The sequence below is a fragment of the Bombina bombina genome, chromosome 1 (genome assembly GCF_027579735.1).
Source record: "Bombina bombina isolate aBomBom1 chromosome 1, aBomBom1.pri, whole genome shotgun sequence".
NCBI lineage: Eukaryota > Metazoa > Chordata > Amphibia > Anura > Bombinatoridae > Bombina > Bombina bombina.
In genome coordinates, this window is record NC_069499.1 from 839,274,521 (window position 1) to 839,301,597 (window position 27,077).

At 40.5% G+C, this 27,077-nt stretch overlaps 1 protein-coding gene across 1 annotated transcript; it reads right to left on the reverse strand.

Annotated features, from left to right (window-relative positions):
• Positions 1-2,812: 2,812 nt before the first annotated feature.
• Positions 2,813-4,598, reverse strand: LOC128661286 (uncharacterized). The gene has a single exon (XM_053715562.1). It carries the CDS (start codon positions 4,596-4,598, stop codon positions 3,981-3,983), a length of 618 nt encoding a protein of 205 aa, XP_053571537.1. The 3' UTR covers positions 2,813-3,980.
• Positions 4,599-27,077: the final 22,479 nt, after the last annotated feature.

The window sequence follows — 27,077 nt, forward strand, 5'->3', positions numbered from 1 at the left end:
CTGTTTGAGACATGCTACCACTCTAGGAAGAACAATCAGCAGAAACCGATAAACTAGATTACACTGTCATAGAGCAGCCAAAGCATCTATCAGTTCCTCATGAGGATTCCTTGATCTAGACCCTTACCTTGGAACTTTGTGATTCAGACGAGAGGCCATGAGATTAATCTCCGAACCAGATAGAGACCATTCTCCTGAGTGGGTAGCCTGACCGCTCAAGTAATCTGCTTCTAAGTTGCCCAGTGAATTCAGATGTGGCTGAAATTGAGCATTGATGCACCTCTGCCTAAGTGAAAATACAAGATACCTCCTCCATTGTTAGGGGACTACGCGTACCATTGTTATATTATCGGATTGAAAGCATATAAATGGGACTGAACAAAGCAGGGCCCATGTCTGTAGTGCATTGTAGATTGCTCTTAGTTTCAAGACGTTGATGAGTAATGTCACTTCCTGATGTGACCAAATGTCCTGAGCCCTCTGAAGATACCATACTGCACCCCATCCCGACAGACTGGCATCTGCGGTAATTATCTCTCATATCGAATGATGGAACCCTATGCTCAGAGATACCGAACCGGGTGACGCCCACCAAGAGAGAGATTGTGATGAGAGGGTCTAGGCGAACTATCTGGGACAGATCGGATTGATACTCATTCCACTGGCCCAGCATGCACAGTTATAAAGGTTGCAAATAGAATGGCGTCTGATGCTGCTACCATGATGCCCACTACCTTCATACACTTAGCTACGGAAGGGCAAACTAAAGACTGAAGTTTCCAGAAAGCTGAGTGAAGCTCAAGCTTGCATTAATCTGGAAATGTTAAATACTTGTTTAGAATCTTTAGATCCAAGATGGGTCTGAACGGCATAATGAAAAGGTTTAAATAGAACACTGTTCCCTATCACCCCCATGTCCTCCAAATCCTTAACACACTTAAAAAAGGCCAATCTCTTTTCTGGCCTTCTGGAAATGTGAGACAGAATAAACCTCCCCCTTGGAGGCCGAGATCTGAATCCTATTCTGTACTCCTGAGAAACAATCTCTGAAAATAAAATGTCTTGAACAAACCAAGCACAGGCCTCTCCAAAAAGGCTTATTCTGCCCCCTACCAGAGAAGAGTCCTGATTGGGGGCCACACCTTCATGTGGTCTTGAAGTCAAAGATTTCTTGGGTTACTTGGATTTGCTCCAGACTGGATTAGGTCACCAGGTTGGCTTTGTTAATCCATTCTTCTGGGAAGATGAAGATCTTTGATGGCCACCAGGTTTATACTTCTTTTTCTGAGGCAAAAATGCACCTTTGCCCCCTGTCACTGCAGAGATAATTGAATCAAAGCCAGGGCCAAATAGGTTTTTACTCTTAAAGGTTAAAGTAAGTAGTTTAGACTTGGACTCCATGTCAGCGGACCATGACTTGAGCCAGAGAGCACGTCTGGGCAAGACTGCTAAGGCTGTATTTTTAGCATTAATGTGAACAATCTGAATAATCGTATAGCAAACTAATTAATTTGCTGTCTTTAAGGAGTTAATGATTTCCTCTAAGGATTATTCCACCGACGCCAGATCCAATAAGGAGTCATGCCAGAATGCTGTGGCTCCTACAACTGCAGCAATATCTACAGCAGGTTGAAATAGTCCCCCCCCCTTTGTAAAAAGGCCCTCCTAAGGAAACCCTCAAGCTTCCTGTCCATATGGTCTTTAAAGAAAGTACTGTCTTCCAAATGTATAGTGGTTCACTTGGCCAAGGTACATATAGCTGGACTCAGCTACAGGAAAAAGTTTCTTAAATGTTGGGGAAGGAGAGAACGGAACTCCTGGTTTATCCCATTCCTTGGCAATGATGTCAGAAACCAAGGATGGAACAGGAAAAGGTTTCAGGAGCCCTAGACTTGGGTCTAAAAATGAGATCCAACTTTTGTACCGGTTTGTCCTCAACCGGTCTTGTTTCCTGAACAAAGAGCGTCTTTAAAATTTTCTTAAGCAAGAATCGTAGACTATGTTCTCTGTAACGTGTGGATTTTGAAGGCCCTGCACATGTATGCAGTTATTCCGCACATTACAGGGGTGGTTAAAGCCTTGGAGCCTTCAGCGTGCCAAAACATGGTGACAGGTGCTCAATGATGAGTTGTGGAAGCAACAGCAACGGAAGCAAAAGCTACAGATGAATATGTACACACAGCTGACTCCTCAGGGACAGGGGCTTCTGAACAAGTTTCTGGGGACACCAGTGTTGTGATCAAAGTGGATACCGGGACAGTATCCGTGAGCACCTTGGAGAAATGCTCTCTACTCTTATTGTGTATTTGCAATTGATGTCCCTACAGGACACATTATGTCATGCCAGTATTCTATATGCCATGCTCCACCCAGTTAAACAGGTCTCTCCTCTTATACTAAATGTACAACATATTCTATTCTATGGGAGAATACGTTAACATGATTGCAATATTGTAACTTTGTTTTTTTGCATGCAGCGGGTTAGATTGCGAGAGAAAATGTATTGCTTTAAACTTATAATGCGCGGTATCCGACGCGCGACTAAAGCCTACGTCGAGCATAGTTAGCGTGCAAGTGTTAGCGATAATTAGTGCTCCACTCATAATCTAGCCCAAAATAATAAATAATTTAAAGTGAAACATTATTGCAATTCATTATTTATTTTGCTCCCTTTTCGCCGTGAGTTTCATTCTATATGTGTTTATAAGTTTGTGATTGGTTAGAAAAGATTCTTTTGTTCTGGGGAAAAGGAAACCAGTGACAAAATAAATCTGCATTATTCATTGCAAAATTCTTCTCAGATATAATCATGTAGTTTACAATTTGTGTTTAATATCCCTTTAAACTTTCTTGATTCAGATAGAGCATACAATTTTAAAGAACGTTCCAATGTACTTCTATTATCAGCTTTGCTTGCACGCTTTGCATGCCTTGTTGAAAAGCATATCTTGATAAGCTTAAAAGATTGGTGTCTGTCTCTTGTCACTGGCTCAGTCAATGTGTTCAGCTATCTCCCAGCAGTGCATTGCTACTCCTTTAACAAAGAGTACGAAGAGAATTAAAGGGATATGAAGCAGTGCTCCTTTAGGGAGGCAGATAAGGGAGCAGATATTACACACTGTTCTCCCCAGGGTGTTTTTATTGGGTGCATTACCTGGCTAATTTTACTGACCACCCAGCATTAAGCTAACATTAGTTAATATTAAAGAGACAGTCAACTTCAATATTTTTATTGTTTAAAAATATAGAAAATCCCTTTATTACCCATTCCCCAAGTTTGCATAACCAACTTTTATCCTCTGTGATTACCTTGTATCTAAGATTCTTTTGACAGCCCCACTGATCACATGGCTATTATCTATTGACTTGCATTTTAACCAATTAGTGCAGTGTCATCAACAACCCACGGGCATGAGCACAATGTTATCTATATGGCCCACATGAACTAGCAGTCTCCTGTTGTGAAAAGCAAATAAAAAAGCATGTGATAAGAGGCCGTCTGCAGTGGCTTAGAAACAGGCAGAAATTTAGAGGTTTAAATGTTAAGTATATTGATATAACAATGTTGGTTGTGCAAAGCTGGGGAATGGGTAGTAAAGATGTTATCTATCTTTGTAAACAATAACAATTTTGGTGTTTACTGTTCTTTTGAATGTTTGTTGTTACAGAACTTACGTTCTACTGCCACATGATTTTTGCAGCAAAGTTCCTCTAAACGTGCAAGAAACTGACTGGTGCTAGGGCAGGTGAATCAAAGGAAAAGCTACTCATTTGCCTTTGAATTAATGGACTCTGCACAAATTAAGTTTTAAAAAAAGTTACAATCCTTATAAAATTATGTATAATACATATTGCGATGATTTCTATAACACACTGCTTATTGCTCTTTTTTTGAGCAACAATATATCCCTTTAAGCACATCTGATAATAGAAGAGACATGAAACAAATGTTTTTTGTTCCAATTTTCTTCTAAGTCAGCTCAGCCTTCCATTAATTTCTTATTTCTATATGCACGAGCTGCTAGAACTACACTAACTCCATATAATATAATCAACAAGATGCCAAAAGTGGCAGCTCCTCCATCTGTTCCTGCAAGGTCACAGTTCATCCAAGTCAGGCCATTCCTCCTATATATCCTCTCTCGCCTCTTACATATATCTGTGTCATTAAACTTGAGAGCAAAGTGTAGAAAAACCCCCACTCCTGCTCCATAGCTCAAAGATGCCAGTATGCTAAATATGGCCTCCGTAAGCAGCCATGATACAGATAAATTCAGCAGATGTTTTGCTCCTGCAGCCAGGACTCCTATTGTGAGAGAACCTAAAAGCAGAGAGAGGGCCAGGCCCCCATAAAGTAGGGGTGCCCGGAGCATTGTAAATTGCTGGTCCAGCTGGCGTACTTCTTGCAGTTCCTGGCCTTCAAAAGGATAGCTGTTCCCAAAACCACCACCACCACTTGTTATTCCAGCACTGAACCCCGAAAGCACGAAATAGGAGGAGGCTACACAAATGAGAACCAGAGCGTTGAGAATCACTTCCAAAATTTGAAGCACACCTGAGATAAGACAGAAAGAAAGAGCTAAGCACCCAATGCCCATGTCTGTCAGCATTAAAATAGTCTTATCTTTAGATTAAGTAAATTATATAATCAACATCAACACAAATAGTTTATTTGAAGACAATATAGAAACCTTTATAAGCTAGTGAGGGGAAAAATACAAACACATTTGTTACTGTGGCAATAACAAACTATTTATCATTTTTTGTTTTTATTGAAAATTAAAGGTCATACAAAGAAAGATTACTGGTGAAAAATCAATTATATTCACTAGTGTGATTAAATACATTAAAAAAGAGCTTTCTATTAACAAGCACTGAACAAGTTTATAAAGCTAGGATACGCTGACAGTACGTAAGAAAAATCTTCATTAGCAAACATGGAACTGAAGTTATTGAGGTCAAAATAGATGCTTTGCATTAAAGGTGTCTGTGTTGCTTCTTATATATAATTACAACTGTAGTGTCTGTGCAAATGTAAGATATTTTACTTCATATGCAATATCTTCACATGTATTTATCCTAGTGTCCAGACTCCAGAACAAGCAATTAAATCTTAAATCTAATCTAACAGTTGTATCCATCATTGGTGGTGGTGGGTTCTTCTGCTTCCAAGTCATTTTTTTTTTTTTTTAAATAATTTTTATTGAAGAATAAAAGTGTACATCAAAAATAGAAAAGCCAACAACAGAAGGTACATATCAGTTCAGTATCTGCCATATATACAAGGTATAGAGCATATTGTCAGATATGTTCATTTTTCCAGTGTTTCCATTCTCTACTAATGCTATCATATCAATTTACAGACAGATATACACTTAGGTGGAATGTGTCTAAGCTGACCTTTCGTTGTACTATTGAATATTTTAAATAGAGTAGAAAAGAGAGAAAAGAAGAGACATAGAGACTATGATATGCTAAGAAGGGGGTATGGATAGAGGGGGAGGGTAATGGATTTCAGGCAATTGTGTTCAATCCTCCAGCTCGACTGTCTGATTTTATATGAGGAACAGTTCGACCATCATATATGTACTCTACTCCACAGGTCTAGGATTCCTTGGTAGAATTGTATATTGTTTGTGGTTAAATAGTGTAGGCGTTCTAATTGTAATATTTCTGTGGTCTGAGTATACCATTCCCGTACTGTCGGGGGAGCATTCGATTTCCATCTTTTCGGAATGAGTTTCTTGGCACTATTCAGCATGATAAGGTAAATACTTTTGTGTAATTTATTTTGTAATTTCGGGATCTGGAGGAATAGTAAGTAGTGAAAATTGGGTGCAATATCTGTGCTTAGTACAGTGGATATGGATCTGAAAACTGACCTCCAAAACTCTGCTATGCTAGGGCATTCCCACCATATATGTTGTATTGTGCCTTCTTGACCACATGTTCTCCAGCACCGGTCACTAATCTGGGAGTTAATCTTATGTAATCTGTAGGGTGTTAGATACCATCTACTGATGAACTTTATGTGCATCTCTTGTATTGTGGCCGATGCCGAGGCGGTGGCCGCTATTCTAAATGATTTAATCCACATTGTATCGTCCCCAACAGTGCCTAATTCCTTATTCCAAGATCTTACATAGTTCGGTAATGTTTTGTCGTTCGGGAGCAGCAACATTTTGTATAGTAATGATATAGTGCGTCTAGGTGGGGTGTCCTGTGTGCATAGTTTCTCAAAAGTGGTTAGCTCTCTTTGCATATTTGACTTTTGTCTGTGTGTACTTAAGAAGTGTATTAATTGCGCCCGGGCTAGCCATGAAGAGAACATTTTTGCGTCCCATTGTAATTTTTCTAGTGGGGCTATTGTCCCATTTTCTACAGCAACGTGTAATGTTCCCTCTCTAAGTCTGTAAGAGGGCTTATGTGTCGGACTGGGGTTTCCCAATGTGAGGTGTGCGTTTTCTCTCACAGGCATCAACGGCCCGATTCTAGTAGATATATGTGGATTGGTAGCTATCGTCTTGTCCCATTCTTTGAGTATTTCCATTATGTTAGGGTATTGGTGTAATATGTCTGGGCGTTTTCTAGGTTCTGTCCATGCAAGTGTCGCTGAGTTACCTCTCCCTAGAACATTCCAAGTCATTTTTATCCATTAGAAGTGTCATTTTTATTAGTTTAAGGGACATTCCAGCCAAAATTGGAATCCACATGGATGCATTTAAGTTTTGAATAGAAGCATTTTTGTAATATACATGTTTATTAAAAAAATGCTTCTAATAAAAGCTACAACTGTTTCAAAAGGGTATTTAAGTATGCACAGTGCACCAGCATTTTAAACACAGCACTAGCTCAGAGAGCCTAAGGTGCTTACACCATCTGGTAATGACTCAATTTGTTAATTGCTGACACTGATACAAGCCCCACTGATGCTCTGAGCAGCTACACTATTTAAAATACTGGTGCACTGAGAATATCTAGCTATGTTTCATTTTTGCCAATACATGTATATTACAAAAATGCTTCTATTCAAAACTGAAATGCATCCATGAGATTAACAATTTTGGCTGGAGTGTACCTTTAAGCCACGCTAATTACAATTGCTTATCAAAGTGGTGGAGCTAATCTTCAGTGTCTATTTGTCCTGCAGAGCTGCCAGGGTGCAAGTGAAATCAATGGATGCAGACAAGAAACTTGCACACTCTGGTCATTTCAATAAGAACAAAATGTATGCTTAACTGATAAATGTCTTTCTTTCCGGATATGGACATCATTCAATTAGAGGTGGCCCTCGTTTTACAACGGTTCAATTTACACCGTTTCAGAATAACAACCTTTTTTCCAGTCATGTGACTGCTACTGAAAAGCATTGAGAAGCAGTGCATTTATTAAAATAGCCAGTAGGTGGAGCTGTCCGCTTGTGTTGTAGCAAAGCCAAGCAAGCTGAAATTAATCAGTTTAACCTGAGCTATCGAGCAGATTTCAAAGGAACAAGATCTTCCTGTCTATAAATCAGTCCAGATTGGAAGGCATAGAAAGAACTGTTTGCAGAAAATGCAAGTGAAGTCTTTGTTGTGTGATTATTTTATTAGGTTTATAATGCTGTTTTGCAAATGTTTTTGTTCATTTAACTTAGTTTAATTATATATTCTGTGTTGTGTGATTATTTTATTAGGTTTATAATGCTGTTTAGTATTTAAAATCTTCATTTCAGAGCTTTAAAAATAATGTATTAGGTGTTACTTATGACAATTTTGAGAGGGGCCTGGAACCTATCTCCCTCACTTCCCATTGACTTACATTATAAACTGGGTTTCAATTTACAACGGTTTCGATTTACAACCATTCCTTCTGGAACCTAACCCCGGCGTAAACTGAGGGCTACCTGTACAAGTGGGAATATCACTCCTGGCCAGCAGGAGGAGGCAAAGAGCACCACAGCAAAGCTGTTAAATGTCAATCCCCTACCCATAATCCCCAGTCATTCGACCGCATGGAAATGGAAAAAGGAATAACACAAAAGGTGTAGAGGTGCCTGAGGCTTAGTAAAAAATAACTGTCCTAATAAAGGGTGGGGTCATGAACTCTCCATATCCGGAAAGAAATTTATCAGGTAAGCATAAATTTAGTTTTCTTTCCTAAGATATTGAGAGTCCACAATGTCATTCAATTACTAAGTGGGATCCAATACCCAAGCTAGAGGACACAATGAATAGGGAGGGAGAACAAGACAGGCAGACCTAAGCAGAAGGCACCACCTCTTAAAGAACCTTTCTCCCAAAAGAGGCCTCAGCCGAGGCAAACGTATCAAATTTATAAAATTTGGAAAAAGTGTGCAGAGAAGACCAAGTTGCAGCTTCGCAAATCTGTTCCACAGAAGCTCAATTTTTGAAAGCCCAAGAAGAAGAAACAGCCCTCGTGGAATGAGCCATAATTCTCTCAGGAGGCTGCTGACCAGCAGTCTCATAAGCAAAACGAATCATACTTCTCAACCAGAAAGAAAGAGAAGTCGCAGTAGCCTTCTGACCTTAACGCTTTCCCGAAAAACAAATAAAAAAGGGCAGAAGACTGGCCAAAATCCTTAGTCGCCTGTAAATATAATTTTAGAGCATGCACAACATCCAAGTTGTGCAACAGACGTTCCTTATGAAAACAAGGATTGGGACAGAGAGAAGAAACAACAATTTCCTGATTATTATTTCTAATCGAAACCACTTTAGGGAGTAATTCCAACCTAGTACAAAGAACCACCTTATCCGCATGAAAGATAAGATAAGGTGAATCACACTGCAAAGCTGAAAGTTCTGAAACTCTCAGAGCAGAAGAGATAGCAACAAGAAACAAAACCTTCCAAGATAACAACTTAATTATCTATGGAATGCATTGGCTCAAACGGAGCCTGCTGCAAAACTTTAAGAACAAGGTTAAGACTCCAAGGAGGAGTAACAGATTTAAACACAGGCCTGATTCTGACCAAGGCCTGACAAAAGGATTGAACATCTGATACAACCACCAGATGCTTATGTAACAGAATAGATAAAGCAGAAATCTGGCCTTTCAGAGAACTGACAACTCTTTCTACAAACCTTCCTGGAGAAAAGACAAAATTCTAGGAATCCTGACCTTACTCCAAGAGTATCCCTAAGATTCACACCAATAAAAAGGTATTTACGCCATACCACCTTATGGTACATTTTTCGAGTAACAGGCTTGCGAGCCTAGATCATGGTCTCAATGACCGACTCAGAAAAACCACTCTTAGACAGAACTAAACATTCAATCTCCAAGCAGTCAGCTTTAGAGAAACGAGATTTGGATGGAGAAATGGACCCTGAGTTAGAAGGTCCTTCCACAGAGGCAACCTCCAAGGTGGCAGAAATTACATCATCACTAGGTCTGCATACCAGATCCTGCGAGGCCAAGCAAGAGCTATTAGAATAACCAACGCTCTCTCCTGTTTGAGATGAGCAATGACTCGTGGAAGGAGAGCAAACAGATAAGCTAGATGGAACACCCAAGGAACTGCCAGAGCATCTATTAAAGCTGCCTGCGGATCTCTTGACCTTGAACCGTACCTTGGAAGCTTGGCATTCTGCCGAGATGCCATCAGATCCAACTCCGGTACCCCCCATTTGAGGAATAACCTGGAAAACCCATCCAGATGGAGAGCCCACTCCCCAGGATGAAATGACTGTCTGCTCAGGAAATCCGCTTCCCAGTTGTACACTCCAGAAATATGGATGGCAGGTAGACAATAAATGTGAGCTTCCGCCCACTGAATAATCTTAGCCACCTCCTTCATGGCTAAGGAACTCCGAGTTCCTCCCTGGTGGTTGATGTAAGCCACTGAGGTGATGTCTGACTGGAATCTGATAAATCGGGCTAAAGACATCTGAGCCCAAGACGTCAGAGCATTGTAAATCGCTCTCAACTCCAAGATGTTTAATGTGGAGAGCAGACTCCTCCCAAGTCCAAAGTCCCTGTATCTTTAGCAGGCTGGCATCCATGGTCACAATCACCTAGGAAGGTCTCCGGAAACATGTGCCCTGAGACAGATACTCCTGAGAAAACCACCACGGAAGAGAGTCTCTTGTCGGCAGATCTAGATCTATCCTCTGAGACTCTACGTTCCATTGCCTGAGCATGCATAACTACAGAGCTCTCAAACGGAATCGGACAAAGGGAATGATGTCCATGGAAGCAACCATCAGACCAATTACCTCCATACATTGAGCTACTAATAGCCAAACAGTAGACTGTAAAGAGAGACAAAAGGAGAGAATTTTGGATTTTCTGACGTCCGTCAGAAAAATTTTCATAGATAGGGAATCTATTATGGTCCCTAAAAAAAATACCCTTTGTAGCTGGAACAAGGGAACTCTTTCCCAGATTCACTTTCCATCCATGGGGACATAGAAAAGACAACAAGATCTCTGTATGAGAGCTTGCTTGTTGAAAAGATGGCGACTGAACCAATATGTCGTCCAGGTATGGTGCCACTGCAATTCTTCAAGACCTGATCACTGTCAAAAGAGCCCCCAGAACCTTTGAGAAAATTCCGGGAGCTGTGGCAAGGCCAAACGGAAGAGCCACAAACTGAAAGTGATTGTCTAGAAAGGCGAATCTCAGGAATTTGCGATGATCCTTGTGGATAGGAACATGAAGATACGCATCCTTCAGATCTATGGTTGTCATGAACTGACCCTCTTGGACCAAAGGAAGAATGGTTTCCATTTTGAAGGATGGTACCCTGAGAAACTTGTTAAGGCACTTAAGGTCTAAAATGGGTCGAAAAGCTCCCTCTTTTTTGGGAACCACAAACAGATTTGAATATAATCTTAGACCCTGTTTCTTTATTGGAACTGGAACAATCACTCCCAGAGAAAAAAAAATCCTAAACACATCTTGTAACCCTGAGATACTTTGCCCACAGCCCAAGTGTCTGGGACATCTTTTAACCACACCTGACAAAACAGGGAAAGTCTGACCCCCCACTTGATCCGATCCCGGACCGGGGGCCAACCCTTCATGCTTGATTTAAGAGTCAGCTGTGGGTTTCTTAGATTGCTTCCCTTTGTTCCAAGACTGACTGGGTCTTTCAGAAGACTTAGATTGCTCCTTGGAAGCGGAAGAGCAAGACTTTTGACCTTTGAAGTTACGAAAGGAACGAAAATTACTTTGATGTCCTTTAAGTCTGTTCTTCTTGTCTTGCAGGAGAAAAGACCCGTTTCCACCCGTAACATCAGAAATAATTTCAGCCATGCCAGGTCCAAACAAGGTCTTACCCTTGTAAGAAAGCGTCAGAAGCTTGGACTTGGAGGTAACATCAGCAGACCAAGATTTTAACCACAAAGCCCTGCGGGCTAAGATAGAAAAGCCAGACATCTTGGCCCCCAGTCTAATAACTTGCATGTTAGCATCAGAAATAAAGGAATTGGCTAGTTTAAGAGCCTTAATCCTATCTTGGATTTCCTCCAACGGAGTCTCTTCTAAAATAGATGTAGACAAGGCATTGCACCAATAAGATGCTGCACTTGCTACAGTGGCAATAAAAACTGCAGGTTGCCATTGAAGACCCTGGTTAACATACATCTTTTTCAAATAAGCCTCCAGCTTCTTATCCATGGGATCCTTAAAAGAACAGCTATCCTCTATAGGGATTGTAGTTCTCTTAGCCAAAGTAGAAATAGCCCCTTCTACTTTAGGCACCGTGCGCCATTAATCTTTAATGGAATCAGCAACAGGAAACATCTTTTTAAAGACTCTAGATGGGTAAAAAGGTATCCCTGGCTTCTCCCATTCCTGTGCAATAACAGGAAACACTTCCACAGAGGAAGGAACATCATAGTATTTATTAAGCTTACTAGATTTTTTTAGGGTTAACCATGACAGGAGAGTCGGAGTCGTCCAGAGTAGCCAAAACCTCTGTTAACAAAACACGAAGGTGTTCAAGCTTAAACCTGTAGTTAACTTCTTCAACTTCAGACAAAGGATTTACACAGTCAGAATCTGAGATTTCACCCTCGGAAGCTACCGAGGTAACGTCCTACCCAGGGTTATGAGGGAGATCAACCTGCATAGCAGCAGCTGAAACAGACACCTTACTATCTGATAAATGTTTAGCTTTTTTTAATCCATATCACCAAAAAATAAAAAATCCCCAAAGAAAACCAAAATGCTTGAAAATAAAGTGAACTGTCACTTTAAAAATGGTCTTATTGGTTGCTTTCTATTCTGCGATAGAGATCTCAGACTATATAAAAGTGCTGTATAACCTGATACTTGGATCTATATGTACAGAATGACTAGATTTGTTATGTTGAAACCAAAATGTTTTAATAAAAATTATTTAAACATAAAACTTTCTTAACACTAACATAGCGATATGTGCTCAGAAAAATAACTACACACTCAGAACCTCTACACCTCAGATATAATGAGGCGTCCTACCGTCCTCCAAAATGAGAGAGACACACAGCCGGCAGCCCACAAACAATCCAGACTGAAGAGAAAACATAATTTATGCTTACCTGATAAATTTATTTCTCTTGTAGTGTGTTCAGTCCACGGGTCATCCATTACTTATGGGATATATTCTCCTTCCCAACAGGAAGTTGCAAGAGGATCACCCAAGCAGAGCTGCTATATAGCTCCTCCCCTCACATGTCATATCCAGTCATTCGACCGAAACAAGACGAGAAAGGAAAAACTATAGGGTGCAGTGGTGACTGGAGTTTTAATTAAAATTTAGAACTGCCTCAAAAAAAGACAGGGCGGGCCGTGGACTGAACACACTACAAGAGAAATAAATTTATCAGGTAAGCATAAATTATGTTTTCTCTTGTTAAGTGTGTTCAGTCCACGGGTCATCCATTACTTATGGGCTACCAATACCAAAGCTAAAGTACACGGATGATGGGAGGGACAAGGCAGGAACATTAAACAGAAGGAACCACTGCCTGTAGAACCTTTCTCCCAAAAACAGCCTCCGAAGAAGCAAAAGTGTCAAATTTGTAAAATTTTGAAAAGGTGTGAAGCGAAGACCAAGTTGCAGCCTTGCAAATCTGTCCAACAGAGGCCTCATTCTTAAAGGCCCAGGTGGAAGCCACAGCTCTAGTGGAATGAGCTGTAATTCTTTCAGGGGGCTGCTGTCCAGCAGTCTCATAGGCTAACCGTATTATGCTACGAAGCCAAAAAGAGAGAGAGGTGGCCGAAGCCTTTTGACCTCTCCTCTGTCCAGAATAAACGACAAACAGAGAAGAAGTTTGCCGAAAATCTTTAGTTGCCTGTAAATAGAACTTCAGGGCACGGACTACGTCCAGATTATGCAAAAGACGTTCCTTCTTTGAAGAAGGATTAGGACATAATGATGGAACAACAATCTCTCGATTGATATTCCTGTTAGAAACAACTTGTCTGAATGAAAAATCAGATAAGGAGAATCACAATGTAAGGCAGATAACTCAGAGACTCTTCAAGCCGAGGAAATAGCCATCAAAAACAGAACTTTCCAAGATAAAAGCTTAATATCAATGGAATGAAGGGGTTCAAACGGAACACCCTGAAGAACTTTAAGAACCAAGTTTAAGCTCCACGGAGGAGCAACAGTTTTAAACACAGGCTTAATCCTAGTCAAAGCCTGACAAAAAGCCTGGACGTCTGGATTCTCTGCCAGACGTTTGTGTAAAAGAATAGACAGAGCAGAAATCTGTCCCTTTAACGAACTAGCGGATAAACCCTTTTCTAAACCTTCTTGTAGAAAAGCCAATATCCTAGGAATCCTAACCTTACTCCATGAGTAACTCTTGGATTCACACCAATATAAATATTTACGCCATATCTTATGGTAAATATTTCTGGTAACAGGTTTCCGAGCCTGTATTAATGTATCAATTACCGACTCCGAAAAACCACGCTTTGATAGAATCAAGCGTTCAATCTCCATGCAGTCAGCCTCAGAGAAATTAGGCTTGGATGGTTGAAAGGACCCTGAATTAGAAGGTCCTGCATCAGAGGCAGAGACCATGGTGGACAGGACGACATGTCCACTAGGTCTGCATACCAGGTCCTGCGTGGCCACGCAGGCGCTATCAGAATCACCGATGCTCTCTCCTGTTTGATCCTGGCAATCAGTCGAGGTAGCAACGGAAATGGTGGAAACACATAAGCCATGTTGAAAACCCAAGGGGCTGCTAGTGCATCTACCAGCACCGCTCCCGGGTCCCTGGACCAGGATCCGGAACAAGGAAGCTTGGCGTTCTGGTGAGATGCCATGAGATCCAGCTCCGGTTCGCCCCAACGAAGAATCAGTTGAGCAAACACCTCCGGGTGAAGTTCCCACTCCCCCGGATGAAAGGTCTGGCGACTTAGAAAGTCCGCCTCCCAGTTCTCCACGCCTGGGATGTAGATCGCTGACAGGTGACAAGAGTGAGAGACTGCTCAGCGAATTATCTTCGAGACTTCCAACATCGCTAGGGAACTCCTGGTTCCCCCTTGATGATTGATGTAAGCCACAGTCGTGATGTTGTCCGACTGAAATCTGATGAACCTCAGTGTTGCTAACTGAGGCCAAGCTAGAAGAGCATTGAATATTGCTCTTAATTCCAGAATGTTTATTGGGAGGAGTTTCTCCTCCTGAGTCCACGATCCCTGAGCCTTCAGGGAGTTCCAGACTGCACCCCAGCCTAGTAGGCTGGCATCTGTTGTTACAATCGTCCAATCTGGTCTGTGAAAAGTCATTCCTTTGGACAGATGAACCCGCGACAACCACCAGAGAAGAGAATCTCTGGCCTCCTGGTCCAGATTTAGTAAAGGGGACAGATCTGAGTAATCCCCATTCCACTGACTTAGCATGCATAGTTGCAGCAGTCTGAGATGCAGGCGCGCAAATGGCACTATGTCCATTGCCGCGACCATTAAGCCGATTACTTCCATGCACTGAGCTACTGATGGGCTTGGAATGGAATGAAGGACACGGCAAGCATTTAGGATTTTTGATAACCTGGACTCCGTCAGGTAAATCTTCATCTCTACAGAATCTATAAGAGTCCCTAGAAAGGGAACCCTTGTGAGTGGTAACAGAGAACTCTTTTCCATGTTTACTTTCCACCCATGCGACCTCAGAAATGCTAGAACTATCTCTGTATGAGACTTTGCATTTTGAAAACTTGACGCTTGTATCAGAATGTCGTCTAGGTACGGAGCCACCGCTATGCCTCGCGGTCTTAGTACCGCCAGAAGCGAGCCCAGAACCTTTGTAAAAATTCTCAGGGCCGTAGCCAACCCGAAGGGAAGAGCTACAAACTGGTAATGCCTGTCTAGAAAGGCAAACCTTAGGTACCGATAATGATCTTTGTGAATCGGTATGTGAAGGTAGGCATCCTTTAAGTCCACTGTGGTCATATATTGACCCTCTTGGATCATGGGTAGGATGGTTCGAATAGTTTCCATCTTGAACGATGGAACCCTTAGGAATTTAAGATCTTCAGGTCCAAGATTGGCCTGAAGGTTCCCTCTTTTTTGGGAACCACAAACAGATTTGAGTAAAAACCTTGCCCTTGTTCCGTCCACGGAACCGGGTGGATCACTCCCATTACTAAGAGGTCTTGTACACATCGTAGAAATGCCTCTTTCTTTATTAGATTTGTTGATAACCTTGACAGATGAAATCTCCCTTGTGGAGGAGAAGTTTTGAAGTCCAGAAGGTATCCCTGAGATATTATCTCCAACGCCCAGGGATCCTGGACATCTCTTGCCCAGGCCTGGGCGAAGAGAGAAAGTCTGCCCCCCACTAGATCCATTTCCGGATAGGGGGCCCTTTCTTCATGCTGTCTTAGGGGCAGAAGTAGGTTTTCTGGCCTGCTTGCCCTTGTTCCAGGACTGGTTGCCTTTCCAACCCTGTCTGTAACGAGTAGCAGTCCCTTCCTGTTTTGGAGCGGAGGAAGTTGATGCTGCTCCTGCCTTGAAATTACGAAAGGCACGAAAATTAGACTGTTTGGCCTTTGATTTGGCCCTGTCCTGAGGAAGGGTGTGACCCTTACCTCCAGTAATGTCAGCAATAATTTCTTTCAAGCCGGGCCCGAATAAGGTTTGCCCTTTGAAAGGAATATTAAGCAATTTAGATTTAGAAGTTACATCTGCTGACCAGGATTTAAGCCATAGCGCTCTGCGCGCCTGGATGGCGAACCCGGAGTTCTTAGCCATTAGTTTGGTTAAATGCACAACGGCATCCGAAACAAATGCATTAGCTAGCTTAAGGGCTTTAAGCTTGTTCATAATCTCATCCAATGGTGCTGTGCGAATAGCCTCTTCCAGAGACTCAAACCAGAATGCCGCTGCAGCAGTGACGGGCGCAATGCATGCAAGGGGCTGTAATATAAAACCTTGTAATTTTTTTATCCATTGGATCTGAGAAAGCACAACTATCCTCCACCGGGATAGTGGTACGCTTGGCTAAAGTAGAAACTGCTCCCTCCACCTTAGGGACCGTCTGCCATAAGTCTCGTGTGGTGGCGTCTATTGGGAACATTTTTCTAAATATCGGAGGAGGGGAAAAGGGCACACCGGGTCTATCCCACTCCTTGCTAATAATCTCTGTAAGCCTTTTAGGTATAGGAAAAACGTCAGTACACACCGGTACCGCATAGTATTTATCCAGCCTACATAATTTCTCTGGGATTGCAACCGTGTCGCAATCATTCAGAGCCGCTAACACCTCCCCTAGCAATACACGGAGGTTCTCAAGCTTAAATTTAAAATTTGAAATTTCTGAATCCGGTCTCCCTGGATCAGATCCGTCACCCACAGAATGAAGCTCTCCGTCCTCATGTTCTGCAAATTGTGACGCAGTATCGGACATGGCTCTCGTGTCATCGGCGCGCTCTGTCCTTAACCCAGAGCTATCGCGCTTGCCTCTTAACTCAGGCAAATTAGATAATACTTCTTTCATAACATTAGCCATATCATGCAAAGTGATTTGTAAAGGCCTTGATGTACTTGGCGCCACAATCTCACGCACCTCCTGAGCGGGAGGCGAAGGTACTGACACGTGAGGAGAGTTAGGCGGCATAACTTCCCCCTCGTTGTCTGGTGATAATTTCTTTACCAGTAAAGACTGACTTTTATTTAAAGTAACATCAATACAATTGGTACACATATTTCTATTGGGCTCCACATTGGCTTTTAAACATAATGAACAAGTAGATTCATCTGTATCAGACATATTTAAACAGACTAGCAATGAAGGCTAGCAAGCTTGGAAAAAATCTTTCAATAAATTTACAAGCAATAGAAAAAAAAACAACGCTGCAGCGCTTTTAAAAACACAAAAAACTGTCACAGTTGAAATAACAATGAACTAATTCAGTTATAGCCAACAATTTTAACAGTAAATGTATGAATTTAGCAGAGGATTGCACCCACTAGCAAACAGATGATTAACCCCTCAATACCCAAAAAAACGGATAATCAATTTAAGATTTAACGCTTTTATCACTGTCAAACACACTGTCACAGGTCTGCTGTGACTGATTACCTCCCTCAAAAATGAATTTTGAAGACCCCTGAGCTCTCTGGAGACGTCCTGGATCAAGGAGGAAGAAGCAGGAAGACTGTGCTAGAATTTTAACTACGCAACAAGGCGCTAAAAAAAAGGCCCCTCCCACTCATATTACAACAGTGGGAGACCTGTTACAACGGTTTCTATGCAGAAATATACGTTAGCCATATGGAAAAAAATCATGCCCAAAAAGATTTATCACCAAAGTACCTCACAAAACGAATAACATGCCAGTAAACGTTTTAAAAACAACTTTCCAGTGTTATGCAAAGTTATCACTAAGCCTGCTACCAGTCGCTTCTACTGCAGTTAAGGCTCATACATTTATTTCAGTATTAACAGTATTTTCTCAGTCAGATTCTAGTCCCTAGAAAATAACTCAACTGCGCATACATTTATCAGCCTGATACCAGTCACTACTACTGCATTAAAGGCTGTACTTACATCATATGGGTAACAGCAGTGTTTTCTTAGTCAATTCCATTCCTAGAAAATATTACTGCACATACCTCATTTGCGGGGAACCCCACATGCTATTCCCTTTTCTGAAGTTACCCCACTCCTCAGAATGTGCGAGAACAGCCAGTGGATCTTAGTTACGTCTGCTAAGATCATAGAAAACGCAGGCAGATTCTTCTTCTAAATACTGCCTGAGAGAAAAAACAGCACACTCCGGTGCCATTTTAAAATAATAAACTTTTGATTGAAGAATAATTAGGTAAAAAACTCCTATCCCCTCTCGCAACCTCCTTCTTTGTTGAGACTTGCAAGAGAATGACTGGATATGACATGTGAGGGGAGGAGCTATATAGCAGCTCTGCTTGGGTGATCCTCTTGCAACTTCCTGTTGGGAAGGAGAATATATCCCATAAGTAATGGATGACCCGTGGACTGAACACACTTAACAAGAGAAAACGCTACTTCACTGTGTGTCAGAAGAGCGATTGGTCACATGACCGGCTGACCGGAACTACGCAGCTAAGTAAAAGTGTGCATTCCCGTCAAAACACCTAACTGAATGAAAAAAAATAGAGCTACTCTAAATAACAAGCCTCAAAAGTGCAGCATATACAAAGAGCCCCATAAACACAATTTCCCTCTTTCCACACTCAAGGCCTCTTAAGTAAAAAATAAAATAAAAGTGCCAACAAGGAAACTTTCCCATACTAGGAAAAATGAACCCCTTAGTCTCTTAATGCCACATACTTAGTGCCTGCATGCTGCCACATGAAATCCTATACATTAAGGATTAAAAATGTCCCCAAATTGCTGCAGAGTAAAATAAATCAGTGCCTGTCTTCATACCTAGAAGACCAAAAAGCACTTACCTGCAATCTTGGCTGTCCGGCAGGAAGACAGCTCACAAAGCGTGAAAGTACACAGAGTAACCAACTCTGGCTTTCTATACCTAGGGCAGCAATATGTTAGGAATCAAAGTAAGCACAACTTCCTAACTGCTTAAAAGCCACTACTACTCTACTGCAGAGATTGACGTGGACTCAGCTCAACCCAAATCTTGCTTGCAGGGAAAGGTACCCAAAAAAAGGATTAAATTCTTCAGACATCAAAACTTCACCTCCTCCATTGAAAGACTCAAAGAGAATGACTAGGGATTATGGGTAGGGGAGTGATACTTAACAGCTTTGCTGTGGTGCTCTTTGCCTCCTCCTGCTGGCCAGGAGTGATATTCACAGTAATTGAATACGTTGTGGACTCTCCATATCTTAGGAAAGTAATAATACATTTTACTGTGAACAGTGATGTTTCGGGGAAAAAAGTATCCCCTTCCTCAGACACAGTGTATACAAAGTGCAACAAATTTATAACCATTCTAAAACAAACCCCACCCCCAATTAGGACAAAAAAACGGCAAACGGTAACAGAAACATGGGCATTAGTTATGTTTCCATGGCTACAATGATGCCGGTGTGACGCACGTGACCGTGACGTGTACCAGGTTGTGTGATGCGGTTACTTCCGGGTACATGGCGCCGTAGCTTGTTTGTGAATCTTGATGATCAGATCAGTTTGGGGCTATGGAAAAGAGATGTATGGCACACGTATATCATCTGGTTTCTGTTTTGTTTTCCATGTTATTTATCCCTCCTGCTTTAAACATGTTACTATACAGTGTAATATATTATATCACTGATTAGATGATATGCTCAGACAGTTTTATAATGATCACATTATTTTTGTTTATTTTGTGACTAAGTGGTTACCATAGTTACCATTTGGCATTTTTTCCCTAATTGGGGGTGGAGTTTGTTTGAGAATTGTTATAAATTGTTGAACTTTGTATACACTGTGTCTAAGGAAGGATATACTTTGTCACCGAAACGTCACTGTTCACAGTAAAACAAGTTTCTTGTTTGCATATATCCATTATATATACAGTATATATATATATATATATATATATATATATATCTATCTATCAGGGAAACAGTCTCTTCACCAGGATATGTTCAATCCGATTGTGGGACTTTGAGGTCTACCAGAGATAGATATGATGGCTTATCGTTTGAGCAACAAACTTCCCAGGTAAATTGTGAGGTCCAGGGACCCTAAAGCAGAGTTTGTGGTTGCTCTAGTTGCTCCTTGGTCATTTCAGCTTGGTCATTTCAGGTATGTCTTCCCAGAGTGATCTCCAAAATGAGCCCGAAGAAATGTTCAGTAATCCTTATTGGCCCAGCATGGCATCACAGGATTTGGTTTGCAGATCTGGTTCAGATGTCCAGTTGCGCTCCATGGCCTCTTCCTCTGCGGTCAGAACTTTTGTCTCAAGGTCCATTTTTCCATCTGGATCTCAAGTCTCTGAACTTGATGACATGTAAATTGAGCAATTAGTACTTGGACAAAGAAGGATTCAGTAATTAAAACCTTAAGGCTCATAAGCCTGTAATTAATAAAATCTATCATAAGGTCTGGAAAGCCTTTATTTCTTGGAGTAGAGATCATGGCTTTTTCTTTTAGAATTTCTAGGATTTTATAGTTCTTACAGGATGGTCTGGATATGGGCCTATCTGCCAGTTCTCTGAAGGGGCAGATTTCTTCTCTTTCAGTTTTGTTTCATAGGAAGATTACTAATCTTCCTGATATTCATGGTTTTGTTCAGGCTTTAGCTTGTGGGACAGTCTACTCCAGAATTTGTAAAAAAAGACAGATAATCCCTTTATTACCCATTCCCCAGTTTTGCATAACCAACATATTTATATTAATATACTTTTTACCTCTGTGATTACCTTGTATAGAAGCATCTGCAGACTGCCCTCCTTTTTCAGTTCTTTTGACAGACTTGCATTTTAGCCAATCAGTGCCCTCTCACAAGTAACTCCACGGGCATGAGCACAATGTTATCTATATTGCCTACATGAATTAACGCCCTCTAGATGTGAAAAACTCAAATACATTCAGATACAAGGCAGCCTTCAAGGGCTTAGAAATTAGCATATGAGCCTACCTAGGTTTAGCTTTCAACTAAGCTAAACCTAAGCAAATTTGATGATTAAAGTAAATTAGAAAGTTGTTTTAAATTACATGCCCTATCTGAATCATTAAAGTTTAATTTTGACTAGACTGTCCCTTTAAGCCTGTGATCAAGCCAATTTTTCCTCCATAGAATCTTAACCTGGAGTTAAAGGGACAGTTTAGTCAAAAATAAATTGTTATGAATCACATACGGCATACAATTTTAAACAACTTTCCGATTTACTTTTATCATCAATTTTGCTTTGTTCTCTTGGTATTCTGAGTTGAAAGCTAAACCTAGGAGGTTCATATGCTAATTTATTAATCTTTGAAGGCCGCCTCTTATCTAAATGCATTTTGACAGTTTTTTACCACTACAGGGTGTTAGTTCATGTGTGTCATATAGATAACACTGTGCTCACGCATGTGGAGTTACCTAGGAGTCAGAATTGATTGGCTAAAATGCAAGTCTGTCAAAGGAACTAAAATAAGGGGGCAGTCTGCAGAGGCTTAGATACAAGGGAATCAAAGAGGTAAAAAGTGTATTTATATAACTGTGTTGGTTATGCAACACTAGGGAATAGGTTATAACACAATGTATGCTTACCTGATAAATTATTTTCTTTCCTGGCATGGAGAGTCCACGACTCCATTCTCATTACTAGTGGGAATTCAACTCCTGGCCACCAGGTGGAGGCAAAGCACACCCAGCAAAGCTTTAAGTATCCTCCCCCTTCCCACAATCCCCATTCATTCAGCCAAGGAAACATGGAAAGAGAAGAGGACACAAAGGTTATAGAGGTGCCTGAAGTTTAGAAAATAGCAAAAGCCGTTGTAAAAAAAAAGGCCAGGAAAGAAAGGAATTTATCAGGTAAGCATAAATTTTGTTTCTTTCATGTAATTAGCAAGAGTCCATGAGCTAGTGACGTATGGGATATACATTCCTACCAGGAGAATTGATGTGCACTATTATCTGTTTGCACAGTTATTAGCGGATTGCTTGCTATTGCTGATTATATGTACTGTATAGATAAATGTGTAAGGCTTTGTCCTGTTATTGATATATAGTCCTTAGCGCTTTTGACTTTTCTTGTTATTTTTATATTTTTAATTAATTGTAATTTGTACCAAATTCAACCTTTATAAGTATATATTTGTTATTTTAAGTACGGACTAGATATTTTTTCTCTAACCTTTATAGCTGCATATAGATATTCAAGATATTTTTATGCTAAAATGAAGTCCAGGCTTACTTTATTGAGAGGCCCCTTGCCAAGGTGGAAAACACTTAGAATTGATGAAGAGCTAACAAAGAAAAGTTTATATTTATAACACTCAGTATGTGGATTTTATTTTAAAAATATAGGATTTTTTTTTTAATCCGATTAATCTAAAAAATATTCGGCCGATTAATCGATTAAGATAATAATAATTAGTTGCAGCCCTAGTTTGCATAATTATTAGGGGATTTCATGCTATCACTGATTATGGGCTAAATTAAAAGTAGAGCGCTAAATGATCGCGCACCTGCATACGGGCGAGTTTGTGGTAGCAATTACCGCTCAGAATATTAACCAGAGGCCCAATCTCTGGTTAATTTTCTAAAAGTACGCCAAAATTCCATCAAACTAGAGGGCATTATAGTAGCATATTTTTTTTTTAATTAAAAACTACACTAGGTGGTAGGCTATGACTACAGCTACACAGCCGAAACGGGTAAGTCCAGTGCTGTGCCTGCTTTGTAGAATGTTTGGGAGCTTCCCTTACTTGTTTTAAAGGGACAGTCTAGTCCAAAAAAAACTTTCATGATTCAGATAGGGCATGTAATTTTAAACAATTTTCCAATTTACTTTGATCACCAAATTTTCTTTGTTCTCTTGGTATTCTTAGTTGAAAGCTTAACTTAGGAGGTTCATAAGCTAATTTCTTAGACCTTGAAGGCCGCCTCTTAAGAATGCATTTTAACATGTTTTTCACCACTAGAGGGTGTTAGTTCATGTTTTTCATATAGATAACACTGTGCTCGTGCACGTGAAGTTACCTGGGAGCCATCACTGATTGGCTAAACTGCAAGTCTGTCAAAAGAACAAATAAAGGGGCAGTCTGCAGAGGCTTAGATACAAGATAATCACAGAGCTAAAAAATATATAAATATAACAGTGTTGGTTATGCAAAACTAGGGAATGGGTAAACAAGGGATTATCTATCTTTTAAAACGATAACAATTCTGGTGTAGACTGTCCCTTTAAGGATTCGTTAATACATTTTAGTTTTTACTTTATTTTTGAGGAGTGGATTCTCCTTGTTCTTCTATCTTTGTATTACCCAGAAGATCCACACACAGCGCAATGGACCGTTCTTTGCTAGTCCCCGTTGTCCCCACACGGCTTCAGTAACGGGCGATGACGTCATTGGAGAGCCCGTGGTAGCTCGGCTAGTGGTACTCTGAATTGTAAGACGCCAGCCGTATGGACGGTGTAAAGAGGCAGAAGACTTCTAGCGTACCACACAGACAGTGGAATATCTTTGCACCGGAGAGTGTGAGTATACTTGCAGATGAGCACAGCCCAGGGATCGTACAGGTACTATAGTACTTTTTACATAAGCGAGTGGTGACACAGTATACATATATTTTAAAATACTGTTTAATAACTCCCTCATAACTATGCCCAGGAGCGGAGGCTCCGTGGTTGGAGACCGGAATAGCCAGCAGAAGCAGAGTGGGAACTTAACCGGCACCGCAGCCTCCAATTTCACTACACTGCGGGGTGAGCATGACTTTGACAACTCCCTCACAACTATGTCTAAGAGCGGAGGCTCCGCATTTAGAGATCTACGCCTTTCACTTATAAATTATGTGAACCCAAGTCACCCACAAGAACTCATTTATTTGAAACGGCACCCACCTTATTTGGGGACCCATACCCTTAACAGTTCCCTTCTAGACGTAAGACATGGAGTGGGATGAAAGTAAGGAGTGAGCCGAGACTTTTACTTATGTTGCAGAATTGAGAACGTTAAGCGATATACCTGCTAACATATGTACAGTTCTGAAGTTGTTTCATAAATTCTAATGCTCATGAGGATTGCATAAACTGTTTATTTGTTAGAGGGACAGAGGATGCATATATATATTGTGCAGAATGCTTTACAGTTTTGTCTTCATTATGTGTATTGCCTGCCTGTGTCTATAGATTTTAATGTGTTTAAGTCTCATGTTATCCAACGGTTTTTGTTATGCTTATTTTTAAATTGGCTACTTATTATGCCTGTGGTGTCTCCTATTAACTAAACTCGCTCTATACTAAGGCTGCAAATTACTGCTGTGACCCTGTAATAGAGGTCCACTTACTTTGTGACTACCCTCTTGTGTCTCATTGAAATTGGGTAGAATTAGCTAAGTATAATACCATATGCACCTATAGCTTTAGCTGAGTATTCTTACATTAATCTGGAAGGAGTTTCACCTATATATAATTCACAATAGTAGTTAGTTTCTATTTGCAACGTTTTTGTTTCACACTACTATTTATCTCTGATTAATACTGCTTGCACTGTAAATTGGAAATCCACTTATCTTAGTTATATCTATTGTTGGTGCCCAGTAGTTCTTAGAGCCTTACACTATTTAAAAAAAAAAAAAAAATATTTGAGGTTGTGTAACAGTCCAAGCTTAACCCCTGTGCAAACACCCATAGAATATGATCTTGCAATTCACTTTAGACTTTAGATTGTTAAGCGCTATGAGTGTGACCCCTGAAGAGGCTGTCTCAACCTATATTAGCCCATGGATGTGCTGTCTGCGGCCGAGATAGTACATCAAATTATAATTCCCACAGTCACTAATGCCCATATATGTGGTGGGTAATAGGCACTCAAGTATATATTCTTACCCACTTCACACTTACTATCTTAGCTTTCAATACTCATATGAGTAAAGATAAATTTACCTATAAGTTGGTGTTCTCAGCCACTCACTCTAATGTATCCACATGTTCGGGGGTTTATCAGCTCTCCCTACATTATGGTTCTGATATAGCTATCCCTCCCAGTTGCCTACACTGAAAAGCTACTAAGGATGATTCTCCTGTCATTTTATTTCTGCAATACCTAGTCCTTAAAACCTCAGAAAATAGAGATTCATTGATGGGGACCCAAGAGTGGTTTCCTTGTTTTCAGTAGTTGCCTTCCTTGGTTCAGTTTATTGGGTCATATAGGGTCCAAGAGTGGCCCTTATCGCTATTTTGAAGGCACAGAGCTATACTGGCACTTACTTGGTAACTCAATATATATATATATCTGATGTCATGTAATTGCACTTAGTTTTTGTAAATGCAGGTTGAATGGTTGATTTTTATATGAAAACACTTTTGTTTTTGTTTTTTTCATGTAATACGTTTTTTTTTTTACATATAAGCCTTGTATGCCTTTAAATGAATCTCAATAAAAATAAAAAAAAATAAAATAAAAAAAAATACTGCACTACTTACCCCTTTTGCTGCGCGAGGTTCTGATGCTGTGTGTCACGTCATCAGAACAAGGCTCCTAATCATAAGCGCAATGATTCCTAGCAATGCGAGCTCGGGTTAGCGTGAGCTGGTATTACACAGTGGAACGCTAATATTGCTTTCATGAAAGCGACATATAGCGCTCCACTTGTAATCTGGCCCTATATGTACTCTATAGATAAATGTGTAAGGCTCTGTCCTGTTATTGATATATAGTCCTTTAATGTTTTTTTTCTTCTTCCCATTTTAAAAAAATTGTGATATGTACCAGATTCAACCACTCTAAAGTATATATTTGTTATTTTAGGAGCAGACTAGATATTTTTTCCCTAACTTTATAGTTGACTTTTACGATTGCATATACAGTATGAGCCCAATTTGGATATTGTACTAGCAGGCTGCAGGAGGGCTTGTGCTTAGGGGCTGTTACTTGCACTGATAGGCATTACCTTTTGCTTGTGTAGCTGTTCTGTTAGACAAAACAGTGTTCCTTTACTGTGAGGATCGTTCTGACAAATTGATTTTAGTTTTTTTTTTTAGTTTTTTTAGTTATTTTGTATTGTATGTTTTTATACATCTATTTATACATTGTATTTGTAAGGAGGTTTAACATGTTTAAATATCATCTTACCTACATGTGTTTACAAAGGTTACCTTAACAACCACACAAAGGTGATTATAGTTAGGTGTGGTTTTTTTGCCAATTGTGTTTCTGCTAATTGATTATCCAATCACAATAGCCCATTTGTTTTTAGATTTCTGTTAAATAGCAAGTGTTTTATAATGTTTGTTATAGCCTGATGAAACAGCCCTGAGCAGGCTGAGAAATGCGTCGCTGTGTTAATATAGACTTTTTATACTTTTATACACTTGCTATTGTGTGTGTTTTTATCACCTCCTGTGATAAATTATATCATTGATCCTGGTTCCTGTTGAGGATTGCTGTTTTAAGTCTACTGGGCGACGTTTTGGCTCCAGTTTGCTGAGATTGCACCTGCAGGTGCCCACCATCTTGCACATATACATTGGAGTGTCAGAGGATTCCTGACTGTCTCTGCGCTTTGGATACAGTGTGCTGAACCACTGAGAAGTGTCAGTCTGCTCTACTAGCACCAGTGGGGTGCTTTATGTTTGTGAGTATTCACATTCTCATATTGCTGCTCATTTTACCTGTACTGGCGATATTAGGCCATGGTGGCGCCTCTGTTTTTTATTCTTTTTTAGTTTGTGAAAGATATATTGTCTGCCCAGCGGCTCTTCCTGACTCATGTTACTGTTTATTTTAGAAGGGGCATGTGGAACAAAGTGCCAAGGAATGTGCAGAGAATGTCTTGACACATTAAGTTCCCAAAGCGAGTACACAAGCAGGCATTAATAATTTACATGTTGCACTGATTCTATAGGGAATTGGTAAACGGTATTAGAAAGTTAAGCATGACCTACAGGGCAATCTTCACTTTACAGCACACTGTAAATCTGAAAGCTGAAGTGTCATCCTGAACAGAAACGCTCTGTTCACACTGACAACGAACTGACACTTC

Excerpts from the sequence above, each read along its gene's own strand:
- LOC128661286 (XM_053715562.1), bottom strand. The coding sequence starts at position 4,598 with ATGGGCATTGGGTGCTTAGCTCTTTCTTTCTGTCTTATCTCAGGTGTG.